This window comes from Benincasa hispida, chromosome 12 (assembly GCF_009727055.1).
Source record: "Benincasa hispida cultivar B227 chromosome 12, ASM972705v1, whole genome shotgun sequence".
Taxonomy (NCBI): Eukaryota; Viridiplantae; Streptophyta; class Magnoliopsida; order Cucurbitales; family Cucurbitaceae; genus Benincasa; species Benincasa hispida.
The window spans coordinates 7634865-7661842 of NC_052360.1; the positions used below are offsets into that span (position 1 = coordinate 7634865).

At 34.4% G+C, this 26978-nt stretch overlaps 3 protein-coding genes across 6 annotated transcripts; 2 read left to right on the plus strand and 1 right to left on the minus strand.

The window, feature by feature from the left end:
- Window positions 1–10494: 10494 nt before the first annotated feature.
- On the plus strand, window positions 10495–12798 carry LOC120068256 (probable phospholipid hydroperoxide glutathione peroxidase). Its single transcript, XM_039019969.1, has 6 exons — window positions 10495–10832; window positions 11285–11361; window positions 11756–11817; window positions 11908–12026; window positions 12155–12322; window positions 12439–12798. The coding sequence occupies exons 1-6, from the start codon at window positions 10509–10511 to the stop codon at window positions 12469–12471; spliced, it is 783 nt and encodes a 260-aa protein (XP_038875897.1). The 5' UTR covers window positions 10495–10508; the 3' UTR covers window positions 12472–12798.
- Window positions 12799–15665: 2867 nt separating this feature from the next.
- On the plus strand, window positions 15666–18998 carry LOC120092897 (probable glutathione peroxidase 8). Of its 4 annotated transcripts, none has more exons than XM_039051143.1 (6): window positions 15666–15821; window positions 16343–16419; window positions 16851–16912; window positions 18259–18386; window positions 18481–18648; window positions 18736–18998. In XM_039051143.1, the coding sequence occupies exons 1-6, from the start codon at window positions 15768–15770 to the stop codon at window positions 18766–18768; spliced, it is 522 nt and encodes a 173-aa protein (XP_038907071.1). In that variant the 5' UTR covers window positions 15666–15767; the 3' UTR covers window positions 18769–18998. The 4 variants fall into 4 exon arrangements, with proteins under 4 accessions (XP_038907071.1, XP_038907072.1, XP_038907069.1 ...); XM_039051144.1 differs by having other exon boundaries at window positions 18268–18386; XM_039051141.1 differs by lacking the exon at window positions 15666–15821 and adding an exon at window positions 15828–16092.
- LOC120092896 (AT-hook motif nuclear-localized protein 5) lies at window positions 18931–26399 on the minus strand. Its single transcript, XM_039051140.1, has 5 exons — window positions 25245–26399; window positions 24511–24578; window positions 23989–24120; window positions 19946–20104; window positions 18931–19693 (listed from the first exon to the last, which is right to left on the minus strand). The coding sequence occupies exons 1-5, from the start codon at window positions 25690–25692 to the stop codon at window positions 19469–19471; spliced, it is 1032 nt and encodes a 343-aa protein (XP_038907068.1). The 5' UTR covers window positions 25693–26399; the 3' UTR covers window positions 18931–19468.
- Between the last annotated feature and the right edge of the window lie 579 nt (window positions 26400–26978).

A 26978-nucleotide genomic window follows, 5' to 3' on the forward strand; every position in this document is an offset into this window, starting at 1 on the left:
TCACACTAACGCATCGCACACCTCTCGGTGGTCAGCCGCATGACTATATCTCTATAGTGCATGGTTGCGTCGAACATAAGATTGTGCCTATCTCTAGGAACAATATATACTTTGCTTTAGTGTGTTCCATCGCTTACCTTCTCAGGCAGTTAGACGCGGCTATTTAACTTATAGACAAGAAATGCAACAACCCATAGACAAGCGTTGCTACAGCCTTACACCAAGCAAAGAGAATTAACTCACTATACTTGCACAACGCACACCTCTCGGTGGGTTGCTACATGCGTCCTATATCTAGGCTACACGATTAAGTATGCGATCGCCTTTGATAAATAAACGATGAAGGTAAATGATGATAAAGATAAAGATGATGAAGAATATGGCATTGAAAGAATCAAGAGATGCATTGATTACAAAATGTCTTAATATCTTAAGCTAAAATGTAATACAATACAGAGGTTAGAAAAGAAATGAAGGACTCTACGTCAAGGCGGCCAGTGGTGCCATGGATGAATAGTGGATATGTCTCTCTCGAGCTCTATCTCCGGCGAAAGCGCTGGTTGTCACTCGGTCTGGTTTGTGGGGGTGAAGAATTCTCACTGAAAATCTTGCTGAAGCTCTCATCTGTGTTCGCAAACCACTGCCTTGAGGCAGAAGTTCGGATGCTTTGAAATGAAGGTCGAATGGGTTATTTATAGGGTTTAAACGTCGATAGCTATCATGATTGCGTTATGTCTCACTGCTGCCTTTGTTGTGGTATGGGCAATGTCACATCGTCTTATCTTGTTGATACTCCCAATGTATGTGTCCGAGCTTGATTCAGCTGAAGTATCAATGTGTTCTACCCATCTTGCGATCATCCTTCTTTTATGGTTGTCACTTCGTGGCCACAATTTCCAATTGATCACCGCATTCGCTTGATCACTGCAACTTCCATGCGATGGACGCATTCGATCACCGCATGCATTCGTCTAAACGATAGCTCGATTTTCAATGCATGCGTTTGTCTTTGCGGTCGTCTGGCTTCAGCGCATGCGTTTGTCTGCGATTGCTTATTTCCAACACATACATTTGATTCCTGCGATAGCTACAAAAATAGATACTTTAGCACAGAGTAATGCACAATATTGGGGTCAGTGAGGATTTAGGTGCTAATCGACGCAAAACTCAATTTTTTGCAAATTCTAAGTATTATCACCGCATTTTCTACTTATTAGCCCTCATAATTCTAAATAAAAGGCTTATAATAACTGGTATTTCTGCCAGTTATAATAACTGGTCATCCTAGTGAAATGTGAGTCTCTATTATTAATGACGTTATATATGAAGAATCTCATACCGAGAGTTCCATGAGCGTGTTCAGATCGCTCCGATCTCACCGTGATCGAAATATAAATTATATACATTCAACACATACAGTTATGCAAATAAATTTAATTATCAGCATGCTCAGAACAAGATAATTAATAGGGAAAGGGTTCCATACCAGTTGAAGACTATCTTTGAACTTCAAAACCCCAACGCAGCGGATCCCTCTAACAGATCTACCAACGCTCGGCAGGAACGTCGACTACAAGAGTACAATCAACGCGAACATGAACGCCGCAACGGGGATGAAACCACCACTAATGAGCCCTGGGTATTCTCGGAGTGAAACCCCGAAGGGTGGGCTTTGGTGAATTGGGTAGAGGACGGAGGACAAACGAGCCGTGTAGGCAATAAGAAAGTGGGAGAGAAAACAGTGCTATCGTATAGCAGAAGTGTTTATCGAATAGAGAAGTTACACGATCGTGTATAAAATGTTGAACAATCGTTTAGGAAAAACGTATACGATCGTTTAGGCAGAAAAGCAACTATCGTATAGGCTCTCGGGTGATCGTTTCACGAAAACTTTTTGGGCGGAAGAAGAATAGAGATTGCACAATTCAAAATGAAAACTTTTTTCATTTTTAACCCATCAGTTACCATAACCAACACCGCCTACTACCCACGTCCAAACATCGAAAAAATGATTAATAATCATATAATTAATCAATCAATTAATTAATAAATATAATCATTTTATATTTATATCCTATAGTTTGATATCACATATCTACTATAATATTTTCTCCTCTACTTGATATAAATATTATTTATATATCTTATACTTTTGCGAATTATATCATATATAATTAACCAGTCCAATTATATCATATATAATCGAACTTTCTCTTGTCAATTTGAATATTTCAAATTAACCCAAATACTGGTTCTCGACTTTTATCCAAGTTACCCAGGGGACCTAATGGACTTGTGGCTCGAAGCTTCAACGGTACGTGAATAGCTGACTAAACTCTTTGGCCACGAGATCCACCATCCGTTAACTGTCAGTGATTCCACCAAAGACCAGCAGTTGAACTCTTCTTACTACAAATATATTTCTGTGTCCATCGGATATAACCAATCATGAGTATGTTGACCCTTCACAGATGCTCATAAGTACAACTGAGCCAATTTACCCTTTTTCCCCTGTTACATCTCACTTCTTAAGTAACACTGATTCCTCTAATGAACAATACAACATAGTCCAACTATATGTGAACACCTCTCGGACCAAGAGAAGGTGTGTGGTGCCACATCGTTCAAGTCCTGGAATCAGCCCTTAAGGGAGCCATCTATCTACTTATCCCTGCCTCGGGGATGGAGTGAATTCCATCTTGTGTAGCTGAGTTCCCAGCTCCCAAATCACACAAATCCCCAAAATGGTAGATTTGAATCGGTAACCTGGTCACTTGCACCCATACAAATCAAAGGACTGCCCTCAATGGCAGGAGTTCCCAACTCACTTAGGATTGAGGTCATTTTACTTATGGTCATCCTAGTGAAGTGAAGTCTCTGTCATGAACGGTGTTATATAATGAGACGTTAACACTTCGTGGTCAGGTCTTATACAAACTCTTTGTATAGGACGCCCCTGTTCGCATGTCCTCAACACGAATGATCAGGATCAGACCATCTGTGACAAGTCACAACACTTGTGATCATTCCACAAAGCGGCCCGCGTCCATAGCGTTACCACGATAAGGTTTCCCTCCTTTATCCATATACTACAGACTATTTTGTTTATCACTCAAGACATGATCCACTTGTATGTCACCACATACATGCTTGAGTCACATATAGATAACCAGGGATTTTATGTTTATTGGTTTGTGGTAAAGAAAATAAAACAATTAATCGAGCAAAATACAAGATGTGGAGTAAATATCATATATTAACAACACAAGTGTTCGTACATTCTGTTTACAAACTATAGGACACGAGACTTTAGGGCATTAATTCCAACAATATAATGAGACTATATAATGTGTTGAGGCAGATAGCTTCGGTCGAGTATTATTTTATTCTTGTAATACTTGCGCTCAGCAACACATTAATGACGTCATTAATATTTATACAGTCTCATTATTAACGTGAGTATAGTCTCTATTATTAATGTGTTGAGCACAAGTATTATTTTATTCGAGAGATTGTGCATCATGGGGACGTGATCATCACACAGATAGATTCGGCGCACAATATTGCTGATTGGTTTACAAAGGCCCTTACGGCTAAGGTATTAACCCACAAAAACCAATAAACTAAGATCCAGAGTTATCTTCTAAAACTTAAACATGTATGTGTAGACATATAGGTGGGTCATATTTAAGTAATAACTTAAACAATCTGTAATAGATGGATAAGGTTAGATATCTTATCTTAGTGACACTACGTATACGACCCGCTTTTTAGTTGTACAATTGTTATAAAATATTACAAATGATCTAATTCTGATCATTCATGTGAAGACATGTGAGTAGGAGTATTCTATACAAAGAGTTTGTATGAGATTGGGAAATGAATAGTCTCTCTATATAACACCATTGGTAGAAGAGACTTACATTTCACCAGGATGACCATAGGTAACTTGACTTGAATCTTGAGTGGGTCGTGAACTTCTGCCTATGAAGACGGTCCTTTGATTTGCATAGGTGAGATTGGCCGGTTTTTCTGAGTTAATATGCCTACTATTTTGGAGATTCGTTTGATTGGAGTGCTAGGAACACAGTTACACAAAACAGAACTCACTCATTCTCTATAGTTAGGGAAAGTAGAGAAATTGCTCCCTTAAGGGCTAATTTTGAGGTTTAAACAATGTGACGTCACACCCTCTCCTGGCCCAAGAAGGGTTAGGTTATAGTTGGACTATAACTTATTGGTCAGTGATACTTAAGGAGTTAGATGTAACTACAGGGGCTAAACTGTAATTTTGGTCTAGTTGTACTTACGAGCAATTTGCGAAGGGTCAATCCACTATTGATTGGTTATACCCAATGGACACAGAAATATATCTATAGTGTGAAGAGTGCACTGTCTGTCTTTAGTATTAATAGAAGTTGATTAATTTAATCAAAGAGTTTGATTAATTGATCGAGTACCACTGGGGCTTCAAACTATAAGTCCATAAGGTCCTCTCATTAGCTCATTTGAGATAAGTGAGAATCAAATTAATTTAGATTAGTTTGAATTTTTCAAACTAATAAAGGGAATTGATTATATAAGATATAATATAATGTATATGATACATTATAATACAAAGATTTATTTGAGAGAAAAATAGTTATTTGAATATGATTCAAATATTAATATGAATTTGATCCATATTAAATACTGTTGATTAAATGAGAGAATGTGTTTTGTTTATATATATATANTAATTGTCATATGGATGATTAATGAATTTATGTATATGTATTAATTAAAGAAAATTAGTTTTTTGTTTAATTAAATGTTTTTAATTAGAGAATTGGTTTTAAATAACCTTTTCTTTTCATATTCTTTCATTAATTGGCATATGGAAAATGAATGGATTTGTTAATTTATGTATATTTATTAATTAAAGAAAAAATAGTTCTTTTGTTTAATTAAATATTTTTCAATTAGAGAATTAATTTTAAATAACTTTTTCTCTTCATATTCTCTCATTAATTGGCATATGGAAGATGAATATATTTTTTCTTTCATCTTCCTCTTGCTTATTTATAAATACACCTAAAGTTTGTAGATTTTGGGTGCTTGTGTTATTGCCTTATTCTTTCAAATTATTTCCTTCAAATCCTTTCTCCAAATTAATCTTGAAGCCCATAACTCTCGTCAATTCTCTACCTCGAGAATAACAAGGTTTCCGTGTGGTGGTGTTCGATTGATTGTTGCATTTTTATGATCAAAGTGTTCGTCGTGTTCGAGTTCTAGAGAGGAATTGAGAAGAAATTAGTCTTCAAAGGTATGTGACTTTTGAATCTCTTTTTACTATTAAATTTCTACACAAATATATGCTTAATAGATCTTGTATATCTTGTTTTCATCTTTTATATTTTGTATATATTATGTAAAATTAGAATTAGGACGCGATTATTTCTACAACGGTACTCGCGTATCCTTTCAAAAGGAACACTATTCGTTTCAATCAAGGGTTTTCTGATGAAAGAGACTTTATCTTGGAAATTGAAGCTTCCTTCAAAGCCTTCTCTGGAAGGTCTCTCACCCATTCCCCTTCGCTCTTTGCCCCAACTATTAGGGTGGGGGTGGTTGGAATGCTCCTGAGGAAGGTCAATGTAGCTTGGTCGGATTCCAAGCATTGTGGTAGTTCGGGCTGAATTTTGCGTGATCATTTTGGATTGCCAATTTTAGGAGATTGCAACCATATTAATCATAATTGGGGGGGTCAAGGTGTTGCAGGCGAAAATTGTGGTGGATGGTGATGGGGCACAAGCGCACGCGTAAATTATAATATAGTAAAACGGCCAAAAGATCAAGTATCGTCCTCTAAGAAATTGGTTTGGCTCTTTTAGCTATTCAGAGATCCTTCTAATTTTATTTAGCAGACTGGATTGTGATGAGAATCTAATTAATCTACTCCTAAAAAGAAAATAAAAGATAACGCCGGGGTGAAACTAGACAAAGACACGTTCTAGAATATGATTTTGTTAAATTGATTAACCAAATTAATTATTTTGACCTTAGATTGATTTCATGCAAATTATAGATCTAGGAGTCTTATGTCCAGGTATACTTTATCAAGCTCAACCCTTTCTAATAACTAAACATCGACCCAAATCTCTTCCATCTTTGACTAGTTACAACATTAAATTCCTCCATCAACAATCTCTATTAATCTCCTATCACTCTCGTGCATATTTGATTAACAATTTAACATGCTAGATCTAACCTAACACCCCCACTCTTGAGCAAGACATTAAGTAAAAAACACGGCCAATTATTCAAAAGCATTAAGAGCAAACATGCTAAAATAATTATGCAAAAATTCAACCTAAGAATAATCAATTTAGTTTGAGCAATCCATAAAACTAGATCAAAACCCTAGAAAAACAAATCAGTCACTCATGGTTACAATACAAACATAGAGCATTCATGAGGTTTCCAAACACAAAGGAACAAAAAATAAAAGAGGGAAGAAATTGCAAGTCGTATTCTTGACTCTCGTCCTCAAATCTGGAATTGCAACCCAACGAACTCTTCAAATTTTCGATCCTTTAAAGCTCTGATATGCCGCCTTTATCCAGATTTACACTCCCCAGGGAGGCCTCGCTGCAATATCGATTGAAGCTCTCAAAATCAGCCCTAAAATCGCTTCCCTCTGCACTGATGACGCAACACAGTATTTATAGGCATCAGTCGCAACGTTGCAACGCTGACGTTGAATTAAACGTAGTGCGCTTCAACCAATCGGAGCGTTGGACGCTGCCCTGTTTATAAATGCTCTCAGGTCTCCAACGTTGCAACACTCGCTTGACATTGCCCTGCCTCTAGTCTTCATGTTTTTGCCCCTTTTTTCTTTATTTTTCCTTATGACCATTGCCCTAGGTCAAAGTTTTGAACGTCCTGGGGTATTTTGGCCATTAAATCCTCAAAATTGCTTGTTCTGATCCAATTGCTCGATTTTCTACAATTAAACATAAAAAACATCAAAGACCTCGTATTAAGCATAAAACTAATTAAATTCTAAGCCCAAAGAACACATTTTTGGAATGCGTTTTAGATAGCTTGATTGAAGTTGCATGGCATTGTGTTGGAAACGGTAGAACTCTCAGAACGAAGAACAGTAAACTGTCAAGGCACGGCGGTCAAGCAAAGAGCAAAACTTGCAAAACATAAACTTGTTATAGGTTGAGTCCCTGAGCTTGCTCTCTTTAAGACGTTTTGCGGCTCTACCCAAGTGTGCAAGCAGGTTTAAAAATTACCACGTCGTCCCCAGGATAAAACAACTAAAAGAAACCCGATCGAAAATGCACATTGCAGACCAGAACACACACCCTAGCTAAACCCACTGCTCGAAAAACTAAAATGGAAAAGGAGAGGAAAAATAAAATGAGAAGTGAAGAATGAATTGTGTTGTTCAAACTGCTAAAGACCCTTTTACAGGCCTTCAGCGTCGAACCGAAGGGAGCGAAAAAGGCTCTCCGCCTCAGAACGTGCACGGACGAAATGGAGGAGAGGACGAAGCGCGAATGGAGCGGACCCTTGCACAAATGGAGCGGATCTTTTCCTTTTTTTCGATTAAAAAAATAATAAATAATAATATTTTTATTAAAATTAATAATCACACACACGCGTCGCCGCCCACCGAACCACATTGGTCTATCTCCTCACTCCCTCTAAAATATGGGTACTCCTTGGGACCCAAACCCAAAACTCAAGATTGGAGTACATAAGATAGACTTCCAACACCAATTTTTTTAATGTGGGATTCTCTCTCGTTTTGAAAGTTAAATATTCACCCAACATATTGGCATGGAAAAAATCCTCTGGTGGTGGTTGAATCAAACTTTGTTGAGGTGGTTCTGTTGAGCGAGAGAGTGGAGAGAGGTTGGACATCTTAAGCAGCAGGATGGCAGTTGAAGAAGTGACATAAGAATTGACGAAAGAAAAACAAGGAATTCGATAATTGATTAGGAAAAAACAAGTTGACTGAAGTTGACCGGTCTCGATCTTGTTGATATCTTCAACGAGCCTTTCGTAGTGGCTTTTCACTTACTCCACCATCTTGCCGCCGACGCTCTGGCGAGCTTGTGCCACTGCTCCGGTGGCTAAAGCATTTTCGAACACTTTGTTATGCTATGCCGTCCAATTCGACCCAGACCCCATCGCAATATCAACTCCCCGTTTCTCTCACACCATCAATTTCAGATCAGTGGGTTTTTTGCTGTCATTTCTAATAGTTTTAAATACTAATGACGATACACAGCGAATATTGCGCAAGTGAGTTCAAATTTACCTTTTTAAGTTAAATTAAATTAGATCTCATCTGTACTCATGTTGCTAAAGAGGGCTTGGTCAGAGTGAAGAAGCATTTGCGGGAAGGTGGAGGAAGGGAGATGGAGGGTCATTGTTTCTTTTTTCTTTTTTTAATTTCTTTTACAGATATGGGAATTGACAAATTTGCCCTTGCCCTTTTTAATTAAACATCATCTCACCTAATAAATTTATAAATTATAGGGACTAATTGATCAAATTAAAACTTTTAAGATTGTAAAACAAAATCCATAATTTAGCATGACAGAGGAAACAGAGAGTTGATTCCAATTACCTCGTTTCAAGAAAAATAATAATAATAATAAATTTCAATACCTCATCCATGACAAATAAAAAGGTTCTAGAAACTACGGGTTGATTTTTTAAAACCAGCCCTCAATGTGAACGCATTTTCCAATTATTAAAGTCCTTTTTTTTTTTTCAGAAAAGACAGCAGAAAAAGAAAAAAGAATCTTAATTTCTTTCACATTTCTCCCTCATTGTCTTACATACATACATATCAAAATTAATAGTATAAGCTTATGTATAGGTGTGCAAATTTTCAAAAATATATTCAGTTCCATTTTATATATCTTATATATAAACGCTTCAGATTTATTTTGGGTTTATTTTCAAATCCAAAATTGGATTGAATCAAAAATTTCAGTTTGCTTATAATTTTAAATCAAATCCAACCAATGCTTCGGTAAAAGTTAAATTTTCTTTCGATTCGATTTTTCAATTATTTTGATTTGGTGTAGCGTTCACCCCTATTCATGTTGGCCTGATAACAAAGCTAAATCATTATTTTAGTCATGTACTATGAATTCCATGTTATTTAGTTGTTTTACTTTCTCAATTTTAGTATTTATATTTTCAATAAATCTTAATTTGATTATTTAAAATTCATTGTTATCAAATTGGTTAAATCATAATAATACTTTAGGTGAATATTTCTTACAAATGAAAATATTAGATTGATTTTTTTTTAAAAAAAATGACAATAAACTAGTTGCATTGACCAATTTAAAGATTTATTAAAACATTGATTAAAATGGGATAATTAAAAGAACAAAAACTTAAATGATAATTTAATCTCATATTATTTAGGAAAAATATCAATCTTACCATAAACTTGTCTAGTTCTATCAACTTTGATCTCAAACTTTAAATTTCATCAAATTTATACCATAAACTTAAATGATTGTTACAATCTTAATCATCTTAGAGGTGTTACAATTTTAACTATTTTGCTCCAACAATCGCTAAAAAAATATCTCACACATTTCATAAAATTGATATAATAAATGTATGATATAAAATAGATAAAATTTACTATCACAATCTATCACAAGACATTTTATTATATTTGTAAATAATGAAAATAATAAACATAAGAAAAGTCTTTTATCATAAATAATGGAAATAATAAACACGGCTTTCGCACGCGAGCTTCCTTCCGTGTTCACACTCTCTAAATCTGAATCTGATTGGGAAGTTTTAGGCTATTTTTATTTTTATTTTAAAAAAGAAAAAACATTATCCAACACGTTTACGAGATAATTCTCCAAATATTTTGAATTCGGTTATTCTCAGCTCACTCAATTTGTCCATTTTTTCCCTAAATTCTCCAAATTTTTGCAATCAATTTGTCCATTTTCCCCCTCTAAATTCTCCATTTTTTTGCAAAATAGCCAACTTATTATAATTCAACCATATATAAAGATTTCTTAAAAAGAAAAAAAACCCCATTTATAAAGATGGATTTTTATTGGCATGTGTAATTTTCCTTTTAAAAAATAGAAAATTTATAATTTGGCATTAAAATAAAAGATTATTTTTAAATATATAAAAATAATAAAAATAAATATAAATATAACAAAATTTTATTATTTATTTGTAGTAGACTGTCGTGTATTAAAAAAGTATAATAGATAAACTATAATGTTTTATTATTATTTATAAATATTTTCAATTTTATCATTTAAAATAATTTTACTAAAATATATTAATAAAAACATTAAGAACTGAATCGAAACTTTTCAACCCGTTCTAAAAGAGAATAAAAGAAATTCAAACCTTACATTAGAAGAAATTCCGACAGCTAAATACCTACGTGGCGAGAATGATAAGCGCCACGTGTCAAACGCGTATTCTGAAATTCGGACAGGCCCATGGGCCCCATCTACCATTATATATATTTTGGCCCATTCTTCATCATTCTTTCATCTTCCATGTTCTGTATCTCATCAATTCGCTCTCTTCTCAGAAGAAATTTCTTCAGCGTTCGATCTTTATCTGCTTCACCTCTGCTTTCAAATACCCGATTCTTCCCCGATTTGAAACAAACCCTTTTGCATAATCCGCAGTGTTTTTCTGTAAATCGTTTCGTTTCACCAATTAATTCAGCTTCTTCGCTTATCGGCTCCTTTTCGACTCGCTTGGATCATACTATGGCCACCCCTTCGAAGACTTCAGTCCATGACTTCACCGTCAAGGTTGGTTTTCTTCTTCCTTTTGCATGTTTTTTTTTAGTTTGTTTTGTTTATAGATCGGATTGAGTCCAGATACACTGATTTTGAATCCCGAGAATTTGAAATTTAGGGGAAATGGTTTTTTTTCTAAGTCGTTTTTGTGAAGTGTAAGGTTATTATAATGGAATCATATGAATGGGCACTCTTTTGAGGGAATTACCATTTAGTTTGTTAGCATGTAGAAGTATGGGTAATTGTTCATTTGTGTTTATGATTTTCCCTTCAAGTCAGCTGTTTCCACACCCTTTAATTGGCTGGTTGAATCAATGGCCTTCAATTGGCTTATTAAGTTGGGGAATTCCCCTTTTCCTGTGAAGTCTGCTTGATTTTCTTCCTGGGCATGTTATTAATTTGTTGGCTTGTCTTTCTGAAAGCTATATGAACTGTTTGTCAATGATTTTTGCCTCTGCTTACAGGATGCTAAAGAAAATGATGTTGATCTCAGCATTTACAAAGGAAAGGTCCTCTTGATTGTCAACGTCGCTTCACAATGGTAGTGTACAGTACACTGTTATTTCTGATGCTAACATAGGGATATCTTGCAATTTTGTCTGGAAGTTTTTGAGTTGATGGTATTTTGTCTATGTTGTCAAAATGGTAGGATGATGTTTTGTCTATATTTTCAAAAGGCTTGCTGCCTTCACGAGCGATTATATATTGAAGAGAATTTTGGTATGAACTTCCAATATAGAAGAGGAATCTTTCTGACCTTGATGAGACTATGGATAGAGTTATCTTGATGCAAGATTCCTGGAATTAGAACTGAGTCTCTATCAACTGTTATTTTTAGATTTAGTGAATACATAATTATCTATATTATGAACATGGGCAGCCACTTTGCCATTGTTTTGCTTCCTTTTTAATGATCAGCTTTTGATGCATTGCAGTGGCTTGACTAATTCGAATTACACTGAACTGAGTCAGCTGTATGAAAAATACAAGGGCCAAGGTCTGTTTTAATCTCTTTTGCTTCAATTCATCCTTTCGTCTTTTCCATCCAAGTTCGTAGTTACAATTTACGCTTGTATCCTATTGACAGGATTTGAGATTCTTGCATTTCCGTGCAACCAATTTGGAAGCCAGGAGCCAGGAACCAACGAAGAGATTGTGCAATTTGCTTGCACCCGTTTTAAGGCTGAGTACCCCATTTTTGACAAGGTAAGCAAGATAAACATTTGCACCTTCAAAATCTTACTGGGGTTTTAGTTTTTACGTCCTTGACAACTGTTGATCGAAGTGGTAGATTGTTTTTAGGGTATAAAGCTGTCGTTTCTTGTTCATAACAGGTGGATGTGAATGGAAACGATGCTGCTCCTCTGTACAAGTTCTTGAAGTCGAGCAAAGGCGGGCTCTTCGGAGACTCCATCAAGTGGAACTTCTCCAAGTTCTTGGTGGACAAAGATGGAAACGTTGTCGATCGATACGCTCCAACAACTTCCCCGCTCAGCATTGAGGTAAAAGAACCCATTAGTTCTTCTCAACTAATCTTATTGTCAAATTAAACTTTTTCATCTTTATGAATCAATCTGCTTACTATTGGAAGTGTGGGGGTTTGGGTATGTTTTTGCAGAAGGATGTGAAGAAGCTGCTTGGAGTTGCTTAAAAATCTGAAGGCTGTTTTTCTGTCTTGTTATTAGAAACAATGAATAAAGCTTCTGTGTATGGTTCTGATGTGTATCCGTGGTGTTGTTTCATGTATTTACAAGACTGTAAGTTAAGAATTATGTAATAAGTTGGCTGAGCTTTGATGTATCCCATATGTAGCTGCTGTTTTTATGCGCTGGGTTTCGCTCTATTGAAATTTCTGGGCAGACAGATTGTGCGAGATAATGCAGATTTCATTCAGTACTTCTGATCTTTATTCGTTTTCTGTAATTTTCTCTGTTCTTGTACTGTTTTGAAGTACAAATTTACTGATTTATTTCTTCCACTTTGCAATTCTACAGATATTATGATGTGTGGGTCGAGACTTGAGCGTGTAGTGGAAATTTTGAAAAGATATAACATGTAATGTTAAGAGTGAATATAGTACGTATAACACAAACTAATGAGCGTTTGTTTATGTTGACATACACTATAAATCTAAATAACACTAAAAACATAAAACATATAATATTTTATGTTTCTTTAAGGGTTCAAATTTGAAGTTTTTGCATGAATAAATGACAGTTCTAAAATTATAGTAGAAATTTATTAATGACAAAACTGTGTTTTTCCGAAAATAACATGAAAATTATATCTAAACATTCTAGGAGCATAAGTAACCTAATGCTAATGTGATCTTTAGTATTTTCGATAGAATATTATGGTCAAGTGTTCTAGAATACGTGATTAGGTGCCGAATACGTGATTAGGTGGTGGGATCATTAGAATCTATGAATGTTTACAGTAATGATTTCTTTCAAATTGAAAAAGAGTAAAATTGATTGTATTGGTGGAGTTGTTGGTAAGTGAATATCTAAAGGAGGAAAATTGATTGTATTATTGGTGGAGTTGTTGGTAAGTGAGTATCTAAAGGAGAATTTTTTCAAGTTGAGAAAGAGTAAAGTTGATCGTATTTATGAAATTGTTGGTAAGTGAACATTTAAAAGATGTGATTATAAAAAGTATGATTGTACTTGACATCGAATCAGTTGTAGGGAATTTCATCGTCTCTATATTTTATGTGATCTATTTATTCATAAGATCTTGGAAGTCGATTTTAAACACTATCACATGTGTGCAAGCGACGAACGTTGACAATCTGGCGAGGATGGTCATCAAAAATTAGCCAAAATGATATAATTTAAGAAAAGATTGTTGAACCAATCGGACGACTAGATGAAGAAGTTGAGATTTAAAGTTTTTTCTTCTCTTATTTTATTTGGATTGTTGAATATGAATAATAATAATATAATTGAATATATATATATATATATCATATTTAAAGTTCAATTTTCATTTATATAATTTTTTAAGTACAACAAAATGCGTTTCTATACAAAAATTTGAAAACATCGAAAATATGAAAAAAAAAAAAAAAAAAAAAAAAAAAAAAAAAACTAAATTGATAACAATATATATAAAATAATAATAAAAATCTCCAAACACAAAGAAGTCTGTAACAAACATTAAACAAATGGAAAGTTAGATAAAAATTAAATTTGATAATAAAAGATAAATGGGAATATAAATTGGAGAGAAAAATCAGGAAGTTTTTGTTTATTGTGATTAATTTGAAAAGTAGTTAGATGAAATCTAATTTGATCCTAGAATATAAATTCAAATATAATTATGGGGAGAAAAATCAGGAAGTGAATTCATTTATTTACAAATATATTGGATTCATAATGCCATTTTCATTTAAACTTCAATGATTATACTGTATTTATAACTTCATCAACCACAAATCGTATAAACCTTTAAAGAGAAAAACAACAGGAACTCATTGTAGAAATATTGCAAAAGTGAATACTTATTTATTTCTCAAAAAGATAGATTAATGTTATAATAATACAATAAGATGATAATTAATAAAATGTGATTAAAAAATACAAAATATGATAAAATTGAATGAAATATACCGTTTGTTGAATGCACTAAGTATTGCCCTTTATGATGTGTTGTTTAATGCATATATCAAACCATAAAAATTAAATGGACACTTTTACAATCACGCATATGAAATTAAAACGAACACGTAAAGAGGCTAAAATTGTAATCTTAACCTTTACAAGTAAAAAAAGTTGCAACTCAACCCTTACAATTTTTTTTCTCTCTCTCTGAAGAAATCATGAGATCATTATAAAACATTGCTCTTGAAGCAACTTCCTGTTGGCACCTCCCCTAGTTAGTACTTGGGAGTAGCTGTTGATTTGTTGGTTCATTTTTATAAAACCACTCCCCTTCATGCTTGCTATTAGTTTATATACACTAATAATTAATCAGATTAATTATGGCCCATAAATGATTATTAAAATCATTCCTAACCATTTGATTTTTTTTTTTTTTAATTATTTTACAAAAACCAAATAATGTTTTGTTTGAAAAAAAAAGTAGTATTTTTTTCTTTAAAAAAATGATTTTGTTTTAGCACTGTTTAGTCAGGAGATATGAAAACTATATCAATGAAGTGGTATAAAAAATAGGCACAATTTTTTTAAAAAAAACATATGATTATCAAGCGAGACCTAAATTTGTAATCATCAATTTCTTAATTGCAACCAATTAGAGAACTTGATAGATAAGGTGTCGTCAACTAATTGGATTAATTAATTTATTCAGACATAATTCATTGGATAAAAAGACAAACAATTACTACTATCAAACATTGATGTTTCAATCTCCCACTTCATAATTGTTGAATTAGTCTAGATTCAATCAAAGTCAAACTATTTAATATCTACTATAATTTTTCAAAGAGGTTGATAAGAAATTTGAGGTTTCAAGTTTATTATTGATCAACTCTAAATTGAGGGACAAAATTAAAACAAATATTCCAATTTAATTCAAACAATACAGATAAAAACATATATGCAGTCCTTTTTTACATTTTTCATAAAAGACTGTATAATCTTGAAGAGCTAAATTTATTTTTTGAAGTTGTAATTTTGAAAGTTTACTAAACGAAATTGACACAACCCTAAATTATTATTATTATTATTACAAAAAAATAGTATTTATGTGCACCGAGAAACAAGAGGTCTGGGTTGAAATCCCCCATCCCCAATTTTTATTTTAAAAAATGGTAAATATTTTTTTAAAAAAAATAAATTAACGAGCAGAATCATTTTCAAAATCTATATTTTAAATATGCGATTATTTATAATTACAATCCCAGTATCTTGTCACTGTCGGTTCACTCTTTTGTAATTGTTATTTCCTTGCATTTCACTGAAGCTTAGGTCTGTTGATCTTACAATGGCTACACAAGCTTCAAATCACCCGGAATCCATTCACGACTTCACCGTCAAAGTTTGTTTTCATTTTCTAATTTTTCACTTTTTGTGTATTCTGCGCCTTTTTCCCTCTCTTTCTGTGCTCATAATTCGAAGATTTGGATAAAACTTCATTGTATTTTCGCATGAATTCGTGTGGTATTCAAATTAAAGATTCTGGGAACTTATCTGTGGCTGAAACGATTCTAAACGAGTGTGTATTAGGGACTTATTTGATTTTAGTTCTGATGTTTTATTTGATTAACGAAGAATCAAGGGGAACTGTGGTGAAGACTATGGCTGAATTTGTGAGTTTCCGCTCTATATGAATGGAAGAGGTTTTTGTTAAATTTCTATGCATCTTTTGGATTGGGGGTTAATTTTCGATTTGATTTGTTTCAGTTTGTCGGGTAAATCTTGTTCAGCTTATTGGCCTTTGAGCTTTGTTCATAGGAAAAGCTTTATTGCTGTTGATCTTGGGATGAATTTCACTAATACTTTCTGGTATTGGTTAAAATTCATGTAGCTTTTGTGTTGCGTCTCTCCTTTTGTTTGCAGGATGCAAAGGGAAATGATATCAGCCTTAGCATATACAAGGGTAAAGTCCTGCTCATTGTCAACGTTGCTTCTAAGTGGTACATTCTTTTTCTTTCACTTTGGATGTTTGCATCAATATGATCTTTCATTTGCAACATTTCTTTTGTTCTTTCATTGGGCTTTACAAAGTGTAACGCATATTTGGGATAGATTTTAAAATAGTCGGAATCACTTTTGTTATTTTCAAGATCCCTCTTAAACATGTTTTTAATTATTCAAAACCAATTTCGATTATATAAAAATTGTTTTTAATATTAGATTAATCTTAATTGATTAAAGTCGTGTTTTAGAGTGATTTTGAATGTGACAAAATTAATTTTAACAATCTCAAAATTACCTCGAAACATACGTTAACATAGTTCAAAGTTAATGTGGGTGATTGACCCTCGGTTGCTCCAATTATTTACCATTCTTTGCTGATGATTTTAAGTGCTTTTGCTATTTTTTTTTTTTTTATCCCTTGCAACAGTGGGATGACAAATTCGAACTATCTGGAGTTGAACCAACTATACGAGAAATACAAAGAACACGGTAAGGAAGCTAGAAAGTTCGGGTATCGGGTAACGTATCTATGTTCAATACACTAACAGTTGTTAATCCTAGTTCGAACAAATTAAATAAATTCCCAGTTGAACAATTTGATTGAGTGACTTTAGTTGGACACACGTGAACATTAGCACAATAAACCTGTGTTGGACTCTTGTGTTGGACTCTTGTGAGTATTTTGAGGGTGAAATGTATATAAAGGCATAAGCAATATTGACTTCAAATTTCTACTTTTTGTTAAGATGTTATTGCATTTAGAACTTTGATTATTTTAAATATTCTTTCGTAAAACATTGTATCATAAATGAACCAACCCATAAACTAAAGCAAAGGGTTAGCATGAGAATCACTAAAATGTTTACAGATAATATATACGTAGAAAATGTGTTGGTAATATATGTATCCATGTCGTGTCCGTTTCTAAAACTTTTAGAGGGCATTTGGAGCAAGGAGTTGATTATTATAGTCCTAAATTATTATAATTGGAGTATAATAGTTTATGTTTGGGGTGCAGATTATTTTAGTTTGGGTTAGAATAGTATAGGTTTGAGATATAAACTATTTTAGTTTGAGGGAAAAAAATAGTAAATACTATAACAAAAGAATAAAAAAAATTATGAATATAAAATAGTAAAAACTATAACAAATAATAAATACGGTAGCAAATGAGAGTTTTGAAATAGTGTTGACTGTAGTTAATTAGGAAATACAAAATAGTAAACTATAGTAAAAGGTGGGTATTATAGTATTAGGGGATGTTTGAGGTAAGAGTTATCATCAAAATATAATAACCACCTCTTGTTACGATAAAAACTATTTCAAAACTTCCAATTAGCTACCGTCAATACTATTTCAAAACCTTTATTTGCTATAGTATTTACTATTTATTATTTACTACCGTTTTTACTATTTTACATTCATCATTTTTTATTATTATTATTTACTACAGTGGTTATTATTTCCTTCTCAAATTAAAATAGTTTATACCTCAAACACATACTATTATAACCCAAACTAAAATAATCTACACCTCAAACACAAACTATCATAATCCAATTATAATAACTAACTCATTATCCCACACGCCCCCTTAGGATAATCATTGTCCCAAACACACCTTTAGAGATTAACATGTTACTCTGTCCATGCTTTGTTGTGCCTATATCTCTTGCCTATGTTTATGCTTCCTTAAGTTGTAAAACATTGACAAATTCAACAGCCTATTCTACCTGCTCTTTAGCCTTAGCATATTTGGCCTTGGTTTCATGTGGAGTGTTTCCAATTCTCAGCGAGAACGATGGCTTGTAGTTTAACTTTCCTTTTTATTGAAGTTATTGCAGGTTTGGAAATTCTGGCATTTCCATGTAATCAGTTTGGCGACGAGGAACCAGGAAGTAATGATGAGATCAAAGATTTTGTCTGCAGTCGTTTCAAATCAGAATTTCCAATTTTTGATAAGGTAAGTCTAGTGTTAATATGTACGAGTGTATCTTCCAAAGTATGCTTCATTTTACTTTAACCACTAAGATCACCTTATTTTTCTTTTATATAAGATTGAAGTCAATGGGAACAATTCTGCCCCACTCTACAAATTTTTAAAATTGGGAAAATGGGGAATATTTGGGGACGATATTCAGTGGAATTTTGCCAAGTTTCTGGTTGACAAGGATGGGAAAGTAGTCGACCGTTATTACCCCACAACATCTCCTCTCAGCATTGAGGTAAACCTAAATCCTCTTTGTCCCTTACCCTTTGTTTTTACCATACAAGAGCTTCCTCAGAATTTAAACCACTTGATTTTGCTGCAGAATGATATCAAGAAGCTGTTGGAGATCTTATGAGCGATTGGACATACGAGTTTAAGCATTTACATTCAACTTGTTCCTGAAATACTGCACGATGGTGATCAATCACGATGTGAAGTCACAATGGGTTGTGTTTGTTATAACATTGTTGAATTTTGAGTTGAGAACTAATCAGTGTATGGATAAGATTCATGAATATATTATTGAAGATCATATATAATTGATCTATAATCTATAAAATTCCACATAAACACATATTGAATGGATCAAAGTACAAGTCTTTGAACAAAATCTAATTCCTATTCCATTCCAGTTCTGTTTCTAACCAACATCACCATACCTTTTCATCTCAAGCAGAAGCCCTTGAAAAGGAAATTGAAATAATACTCTGATATATAACTTAAGATTACATCTTAAAACACAACATAATGTCCTAGGAACCCCTAATATATTTCATTAGATGGAAAATTCCTGCTCAAAGACAAACATGCTTCTTCCTTCTGCTACAGCTGCCCCACATTCTTACCCTCCAAAAACCAAAAACTGTCCAATAAAATCAACATTGACTTGAGAAACTTGAAATGAGGTCTCTTGCTACATACCATCTGTTAGCATCAATCTGTTAACCGCTGCGAAAAGAAGTCGACTCGGAAAAAGGTACAGTTCTCACAAGGTTTGGTTCATTTACAACAACACATATGTACAAAATCAACATGTGTCTGTTGCAACATATTCATCATCCTCGCGTCAAGTCAATTCCAGTACGAGGGTTTCTCACATCGACCGAACGGGAACCAGGCCAAACACCAATTGGAGACGGATTGTAGGTTTGGGCAGATGGGGCACTTGTGGGCGAAACCAAATTATCGTGGTGCTCATTTCCCGAACCATCATTGCTTTTTGGACCAGCCACCTGCTTGTTTTTTATCTTTGCACCATAAACAAAACTACATACAACTACCTGCAAGAGAAGAAGTTTGATAATTGAAGATAATTTCTGAAAAGGTTCTCACATTCTATCATACAAATGCTAATCTTTTCCCTTTTTCAATCAAATAATGGGGAAAAAAAAAATAAAAACTTGGCTTCTCCATCATTTGGAACTAACGGTTCCAAACGGATGCAAGTTATTATCAATCTAAATTATAGTAACATGTAATTTGATTCACCTTGCAAGGCCATATTGTCTTAATAATTCAATGGGACGAAGTACCTGAACAGGGCCAGCAGCCATAAGAACGGCAACACCACCACCAATGACATGACCATCGGGACTGGCGAGGGAAACACTAATACCACCCATCCTACTTCGGGGACCACCATCTTCAGCCACCAAGTAAGAGCCAGACAAGCACAGTATCTGGAAATGACCCTGCAACATCCGAACATATTTTATAACAGAGAGAAAGAACATGATATATAATCTTATCTAACCAGAAAATATCCATTATTCTGTGAACAATATTGTTGCACTATTCTATGAGTCATAATTAGAAGTGAATCTAAATTAGATTCAATTTACATGAATGATGTTAACAAAATAAGTTTTGAACCTTCGTTTATATTATTTATATTTGACATTCAGCGATGTTATTGTGAACTTCTTCTCCATTCTATTATATACACTCTTGTCTTTTTATTTCTGATGATCATTCCACACATTTGTATTCTCCTATGTTGGGAACATGAGAACATGTGGCTGTGTACTTGTAATGACTCAAGGAGATGGGCAGGAACACTTTTAAATCTTAAGAGATCGGTTTCTTCGAGAAACAATATCATGAAATGAAGAATGTGAGAGTTTTGAGGATCTCAAGTTTATTAGGATGGAAGCTTTGATCAGAGTACACCGGGTGTTGATAAATCAGAAGAGATGAGGTGGGAAGCAAAATTTTCTGATGCAAAAGAAGTGAATGTTAGAATCAGTCCTCAAAGTGGAGTCTAATGGATGATGGAGCCCAAGGTGAGTGGAGTCAAGGAGATTTTTAAAACTACAATAAAAAATTGTGAATGTTCTTTTAGTACAATTAATATGGAAATTTGAACCTCTGACTTTAGGAGAAAGAGTACATGTCATTTACCACTGCGCTACATTACACTAATGTTGGCTTATAAAATTATGAACGCTAAAGAGGAAGAAAAACCATGTGTTTTCGTTACAGAACAAAAGAGTGTAATCAATGTCTTTGATAAGACACAGAGGAAAATTCTTTCTTTTTCAAATTTTTGCTATGCTCCTAGTCCTCACCCTCCTACCTAGAAAATATCTATTGGCCGTTAGTTTATGCTAGAGATAAGAAGTGGTGTAAAAGATGGATTTCAGTTTGGACTATGGAGGAAGCTAAGAATGCAATTTTCGGCATAAATAGGAATAATTCCTGATCCAAATGGATGACTGCAGTCTTCTTTTCCAAGACAACTAGATAGTATCAAAGAGTATATAACAGAGATTGTATCCTATATTGCTTCCCTGCCTCACTGTAGAAACCCATTCACACAACAAACTAACTCTACTAAGTCGGCTTCACATAGGCCGGCGAATGGGGAGCTTCACATTCCTGTACATTTCACTGTCACCCTACATAATTGTCGTTATTGTTTACACGAAAGGGATATAAAATCAATCCCTCCCTCTGGCGCGAAGTGACTTCTCCAAAACATAACAAATGACAGATCACCAACTCAATAATTTCAACACTATGCTAGTACTTGGAAGTACTGATTTTATGTTCAATGTTGACGATTAGTAAACAAACAAAATCCTACAAATAGCAATTTTTGCCGCTGTCTTAAAGCTCTTGCCAACCAATACAATTTTAGCTTCTATGTGCTCCAATTTTGTGGGTCTCATTTAATTTTTCACTGAAGTATTAAATTGCCTCACCACTTTGGCTTTGGACGCTTCCACTTTGTGATTCTAAATTGGCCAAACATGAGAATGCTAAGTGCATGAGTGCTGCAAAACTCGATGTTTTAAGGTCTCCAAGCTGTTCACGATGGTGATGTTTTCTTCCATCAAACAAAAAATTAGCCCAACAAAAAGAATCCCTCAAACTATAAGAAGGGACTCCAATTGAAAAGGATCGAGCCTAAATGATGGTAACCAAATAAATTTGATATAAAAGTCCACACAAAGGTGTTAAACCTAACCTACTCGACTCCCAAACCTCCTCCAAGACCCCACTCTCCCCTAAGGATTTTGTTATTCCTCTCCAACCAAATACTGTAAATCAGCAGCCAAAAGTTGTTAGGGACCAAGGTAGTATGGGCTACCTTTGTCTCATATCGATTAGATTGGGATGACCAATGTGGTACTTAAGTGGCTTGGCTCTCTCATCTCAATAGTTGGCTTTGAGGTGTGATTCTCCAAGGGGTGTAAGTATCTAACAGAAGAAGAAGAAGAGAGAAGCACGCCTACCACAGGAATCAGTCCTTTTCCCTCACAGGAAGGCCGACCAAAACATCCTCCAACATCACCCTAAGCAGTGTTACTTCAAAATTGCCTCCAACAACAAAGAAAGAAGCACGCCTACCACAGGAATCAGCCCTTCTCCCTCATGGGAAGGTCTACCGAAACATCCTCCAACATCACCCTAAGCATTGTTATTTCAAAATTGCCTCCAACAACAAGTTTTAAAAATTGATGAGTTATTGATTGGTTTGTACATTGTATAACAAGCAAAAACGTCCTTTGAACTTGTTCAAGTACTCCAAAGGTTGAAAATTGTACTGAGCTTGTATATTTCTCTTCTGCAACCATGTTACTTCATAACACTCAGTATGAACCTCTTTTCATCTTAAAGCCCTAGAAGGCCAAAATCTTGAAGATGACCATTTTTCGAAAGAATAAACACCATTGACCTTATCCAGAGCTCTTCCTTGTTGGTGCTTTGGATACAGTGGTGTGCTAGCATTTGAGAATGTGGCTCAATTTCCTTTCCCCCAGAAGAATTGAGAGATTCTTGCAGGTGTTCAAGTTGGCCCTGGCTCATCTGAGGAATCATTGGACATTGATGGAAGATATATCATTCACCTTCCTTTTCGAGATTTAGAGATTTCTTTGGCAGGCCAAATTATTGGTTGTATACCAGACCATTTGGTTAGAGAGAAATAAACGTTATACAAATGAAGAGACATCTTTGGATGAGGTTTATACACTGATGATCCCAAAATGCATAACCATCCATTCAAAAACCTACTCCATTTTACAGTCGTTTACTATTTGACCCCAATCATATTCCGACATGACAGTACTTTCTTTAAAGAGGTCTTGGAAAATGACAAACTAATAGAACTACTGAAAACAAAATTCAGATACTATACTTAAGGTTCAAGGCAGAAATTGCAATCTCACATTATTTAATGGGAGTTTACCTCAGTGGGACTTTTTCGGTCTGATTGTAGTTGATGACAATATCACTATTGATGATATAGAAAATAATCTCTAAGTTAAAAAGATTACTTAAAAGGCAGTCTAAATTCATCTTGTTATGGGAAACTAATGTTTTTGTTTCATTAATAGGGATGAAACTAACAGAAACTCCAAGAATATTTGCTTTATTTGTAAGTGAACTCTAACAGGAAGATCAGAAGACCTTCCATTGAACTATAGAAGAATATAGCATTTCAAAGCTTTTCCAGATCGATGACGCACTGGACTTGAATATGCACAGTTAAAGAACAAATGATTGGTGTTTTCCTGGGGCTTTTTCCAACGAGAACCAGAATATATAACAAGTTATTAACCAACTAATACTCCTTAGGATTTGTTAGAGAAGGCAAGTTAATTGATAAAAATATCGAAATTTTGTGGAAGTTGATCTACCAACTAGACATAGCCTAACAATAAGTTTGGTAAATGCATTTTCACTACATGAATAGTACTTGGACTGTTGAAAGAAGATTGAAATATTTGAAGGATACCCTAGATAGTGTTGATGCCAAAAAAATCATTCTCTGATTGAAGCTTATTCAAACACAAGTTGAATCAAAGCCATGGTAGATTGAAAATAAATCTCAAAACTACAGTGCCTTTGTTGGTGATCATTTTCAAAAGACGGCAGTGCACAAAAGTAATGTATTGGTAAGGTTTGAAGCAAAATATTTTGTACAGAAGAATAAGTAATCTCAAATCCAAACCCTTCTACACAAAAATTTCAAGAGTCATATATTGTCAAACAGAGAGGCAGAGAAATCAAAGTGATTTGATTCTTCATGAAGAGAATATGTAAAATCAATTAAAAAAAATTCTTCAACCTCGTAGGTGACGCTCACACCAGTAGATGCAGGCTGACGTAATGTTACGGAACAAACAGTACCATTGCCAGACAAGACGCAAACAGCCCTTGGCCTCTGCTGTGCGAATGACAATACTTTTGCTACAATGTCCTGCAAACAAAGATATGGGTTCAAATGCGTTAGTTTCCTTTCTTTTTTCTTGGAGTGGGTAGTGGGAAAATGAGGAAGCAACTCAAGATTTCATTTGAATTGTTCCCCTCCTAAATATCACAACCCCAAGAAACCAAGATAGCAAAAATGAAGTTTTAGTTTTACATGGAAGAATTAACCATTTCCAGCTATCTTCATGGCTCCATCTTTTAAGGGATTCAAATTAAGTGTCTCTAAGGAACACTTGAAACTACGCCATACAAATCAAATTGACTAAATCCACAGGACCATATGTACAAAATAACTGTTCTAGAAAAGGCTATCTCTGAACTCATAATTCACTTAAAATTGGTTTGTTTAATAAATTAAAAGCTCATAGGAAAAGCGTACTTCTCCAGCTCCAACGTGAATAACATGTGGGGCAAAGGCTAGTCCAGCTGAATTGTTCATCCAATCACCTGAGAAAAAACAATAACATCCATATACAGAATTTAAACACAGGAGTGCATATAAAATGCACAAACCTCAACACTAAAGAAGGAAAATAACAAGGCAACATGTAAATACAATCACTAAGGCACCGTTTGGTAACCTTTGATTTTTGATTTTTTGTTTTTGAAAATTAAGCCTATAGACACTACTTCCAACTCCAAATTTCTTCTTTTCTTTATCTCCGTTTAACGGATGTTTAAAAAACCAAGTCAAATTTTGGAAACTAAAAAAAGTAGTTTTTAAAAACTTGTCTTTGTTTTTGGAATTTGGCTAAGAATTCAACCATTATCCTTAAGAAAGATGCTAAGAAATGGAGAGGAAATAGGCTTAATTTTCAAAAGCCAAAAACAAAAACCGAGGTGATTACCAATCAGGACCTAAATTTTCCATTGTCAACAACACGTACATAGCAAGCAACTAAGTTGAGGTGAATAACCACGGCCATGACTATCTCCTCACGTGATGACATGTTTAAGAGACAATATAAACCTTATGGCAAACCAATAAACTAAAAACCAACAATGCATGAGGACTTATATTAAACAAAGGCCAAGATGTGACCGATAAAATCCTTTACTGGCTGATCAGACATAAACATTGAAACCAAGTAGGAACAATAAGGTAAAATTTACCTAGGAGAGCTAATTGTTGTTTCCTTCCAGAACCAGGTGGCCGCCCTCGTCGTCGTCTAGGGGTCGACGAATTCGAACCCGGAGTGAGTTTAGAACCAGCAGACATGGGAGACAAACCCAATGAGACCTGCCCATCTGGGGCATATTTCCGGGGCCTCCCTCTCTTCTTCTTTACAGGTTCACCAGAGTTCACTCCAGCTGAGACATTGATACCCATCCCACGAAGATAATTCGATTGTGATGGCTCAACAGCATATGTTGATCCAACTGAGTTGCCTCTAAGATTTGAGTGAGACAAAACACCCTGATTAGCCATCGGCCGGAATACAGGGGAGGCATGTGATCCGGCCGTAGGCAGCCCTGATCCCGAGCCACCAACCCCTCCTCCCCTATGTATGTAATAAGAAGCAGAGCCACCAGACAATGCCATGCCTTCCCTCCCATCCATTCATTTACTTGCAAGAATAGCCTCACTGAAGAAAGACTTGTGTGGTCTTAACAACCAAGAAAATACTTTTTTACAAAACTAACGTTTTCAGAAAACTTCAAACCCAAATCTCTAACCATAACAGAACAGAGTAGAATTCCAGTCAAAAATTTCAAGATCCAACAGGCATTTTCTGATCAAAAGTTGTTTTTACAAGATACCCAAGTTAGAAGATGAAGAGAACATATGAAGAAAAATGTAAGATTTTCAAACTGCTACACGAAGAGAAGAAACAGAAGGTGGGGAGTATCCCTCTTCCAACGAAATGAATCAAAACAAAGGGTTTAGCAAGGGTTTAACAAGAGAAGGAGAAAAGGCAAAACCCAGAACCAAATTCCAACTAAAAGTGACCAAAAAAAAAAAAACTAAAAAATGAAGATGAAACTAAAATGGGTTTCACCCCAAGAAAGAAAGCAGTGATGAGAAATGTGAGTTCAGGTGAGAAATGCAGAGAAATTAGAAGGAAAAGCAGACATGGGAGGAAAAAGTGTGAAGGTTGAAGAAGGGTTGGAATGAAAAGAAGAAGAGAGTGGAAGGAAAAATCAAACCCTAGATTTAAAATCTAGGGTTTTGAGAAGGAAAATGCAGGGGAGGGGTGGAAAAGAAGAGAGGAAAAGGGAAACAAAGAAAAGACAAAGAAGGGGAGGGCTGGAATGGGAGGAAAATGAATAGAAAAATTTGAGCTTTTGAATTAAAGTTGAATATGCCTATGTGTACAACAGTACAAGTGTGAGTGAACTGTGTAAGTGTATGAAGTGAGAGAGAGAGAGAGAGTAAAGGCATTGTCTTTATCAGTTTTTTCTTCTTTTTTATTTATTTTTTTCCTCTCTCCCCTTTTTTAATTAAATTTTTTTAGAGAAATTTTAAAAAATATAGAAAAAAAGAAGAGACTATTTACATCAAATTGTAAGATTTTAATATTTAAAAGTTGATTCTATGTCTATCACTATCTATCAATGATGAAAATTGATAAAAGTCTATCACTAATAGACAATAATAGAAATCTATCAATATTTTTTTAAAAAATAATTTGACATTTTTTCCAAATTAGGAAGATTTTTCATTTTTTATTATAATTTCTTAATATAATTTCTTATTATTATTATTACAAAATAGTCAGATTGAGGTAGGGGGTGTTAAGTATGTAGGCTTCAAAGAAGAGGGAAAAATAAAGTGTAATAGGAATTGGGAGAGAGACATGGTGGGGTCCACCAAATTACCAAATCCATTGGTTGTACTTATCAGTG

Bases quoted from the DNA above. Each gene is read 5' to 3' on its own strand.
- LOC120068256 (XM_039019969.1), top strand. From the start codon at position 10,509: ATGGGCCCCATCTACCATTATATATATTTTGGCCCATTCTTCATCATT. The intron at 11,362-11,755 runs GTAGTGTACAGT...GATGCATTGCAG, and splicing joins GTCAACGTCGCTTCACAATG to TGGCTTGACTAATTCGAATT. The intron at 12,027-12,154 runs GTAAGCAAGATA...TGTTCATAACAG, and splicing joins AGTACCCCATTTTTGACAAG to GTGGATGTGAATGGAAACGA.
- LOC120092897 (XM_039051141.1), top strand. From the start codon at position 15,931: ATGAATTCGTGTGGTATTCAAATTAAAGATTCTGGGAACTTATCTGTG. The intron at 16,093-16,342 runs GTGAGTTTCCGC...TTTTGTTTGCAG, and splicing joins TGAAGACTATGGCTGAATTT to GATGCAAAGGGAAATGATAT. The intron at 16,913-18,258 runs GTAAGGAAGCTA...TTTTTATTGAAG, and splicing joins CGAGAAATACAAAGAACACG to TTATTGCAGGTTTGGAAATT.
- LOC120092896 (XM_039051140.1), bottom strand. From the start codon at position 25,692: ATGGATGGGAGGGAAGGCATGGCATTGTCTGGTGGCTCTGCTTCTTAT. The intron at 24,121-24,510 runs GTACGCTTTTCC...CTTTGTTTGCAG, and splicing joins TTCACGTTGGAGCTGGAGAA to GACATTGTAGCAAAAGTATT. The intron at 19,694-19,945 runs GTACTTCGTCCC...CTTCTCTTGCAG, and splicing joins TGGCTGCTGGCCCTGTTCAG to GTAGTTGTATGTAGTTTTGT.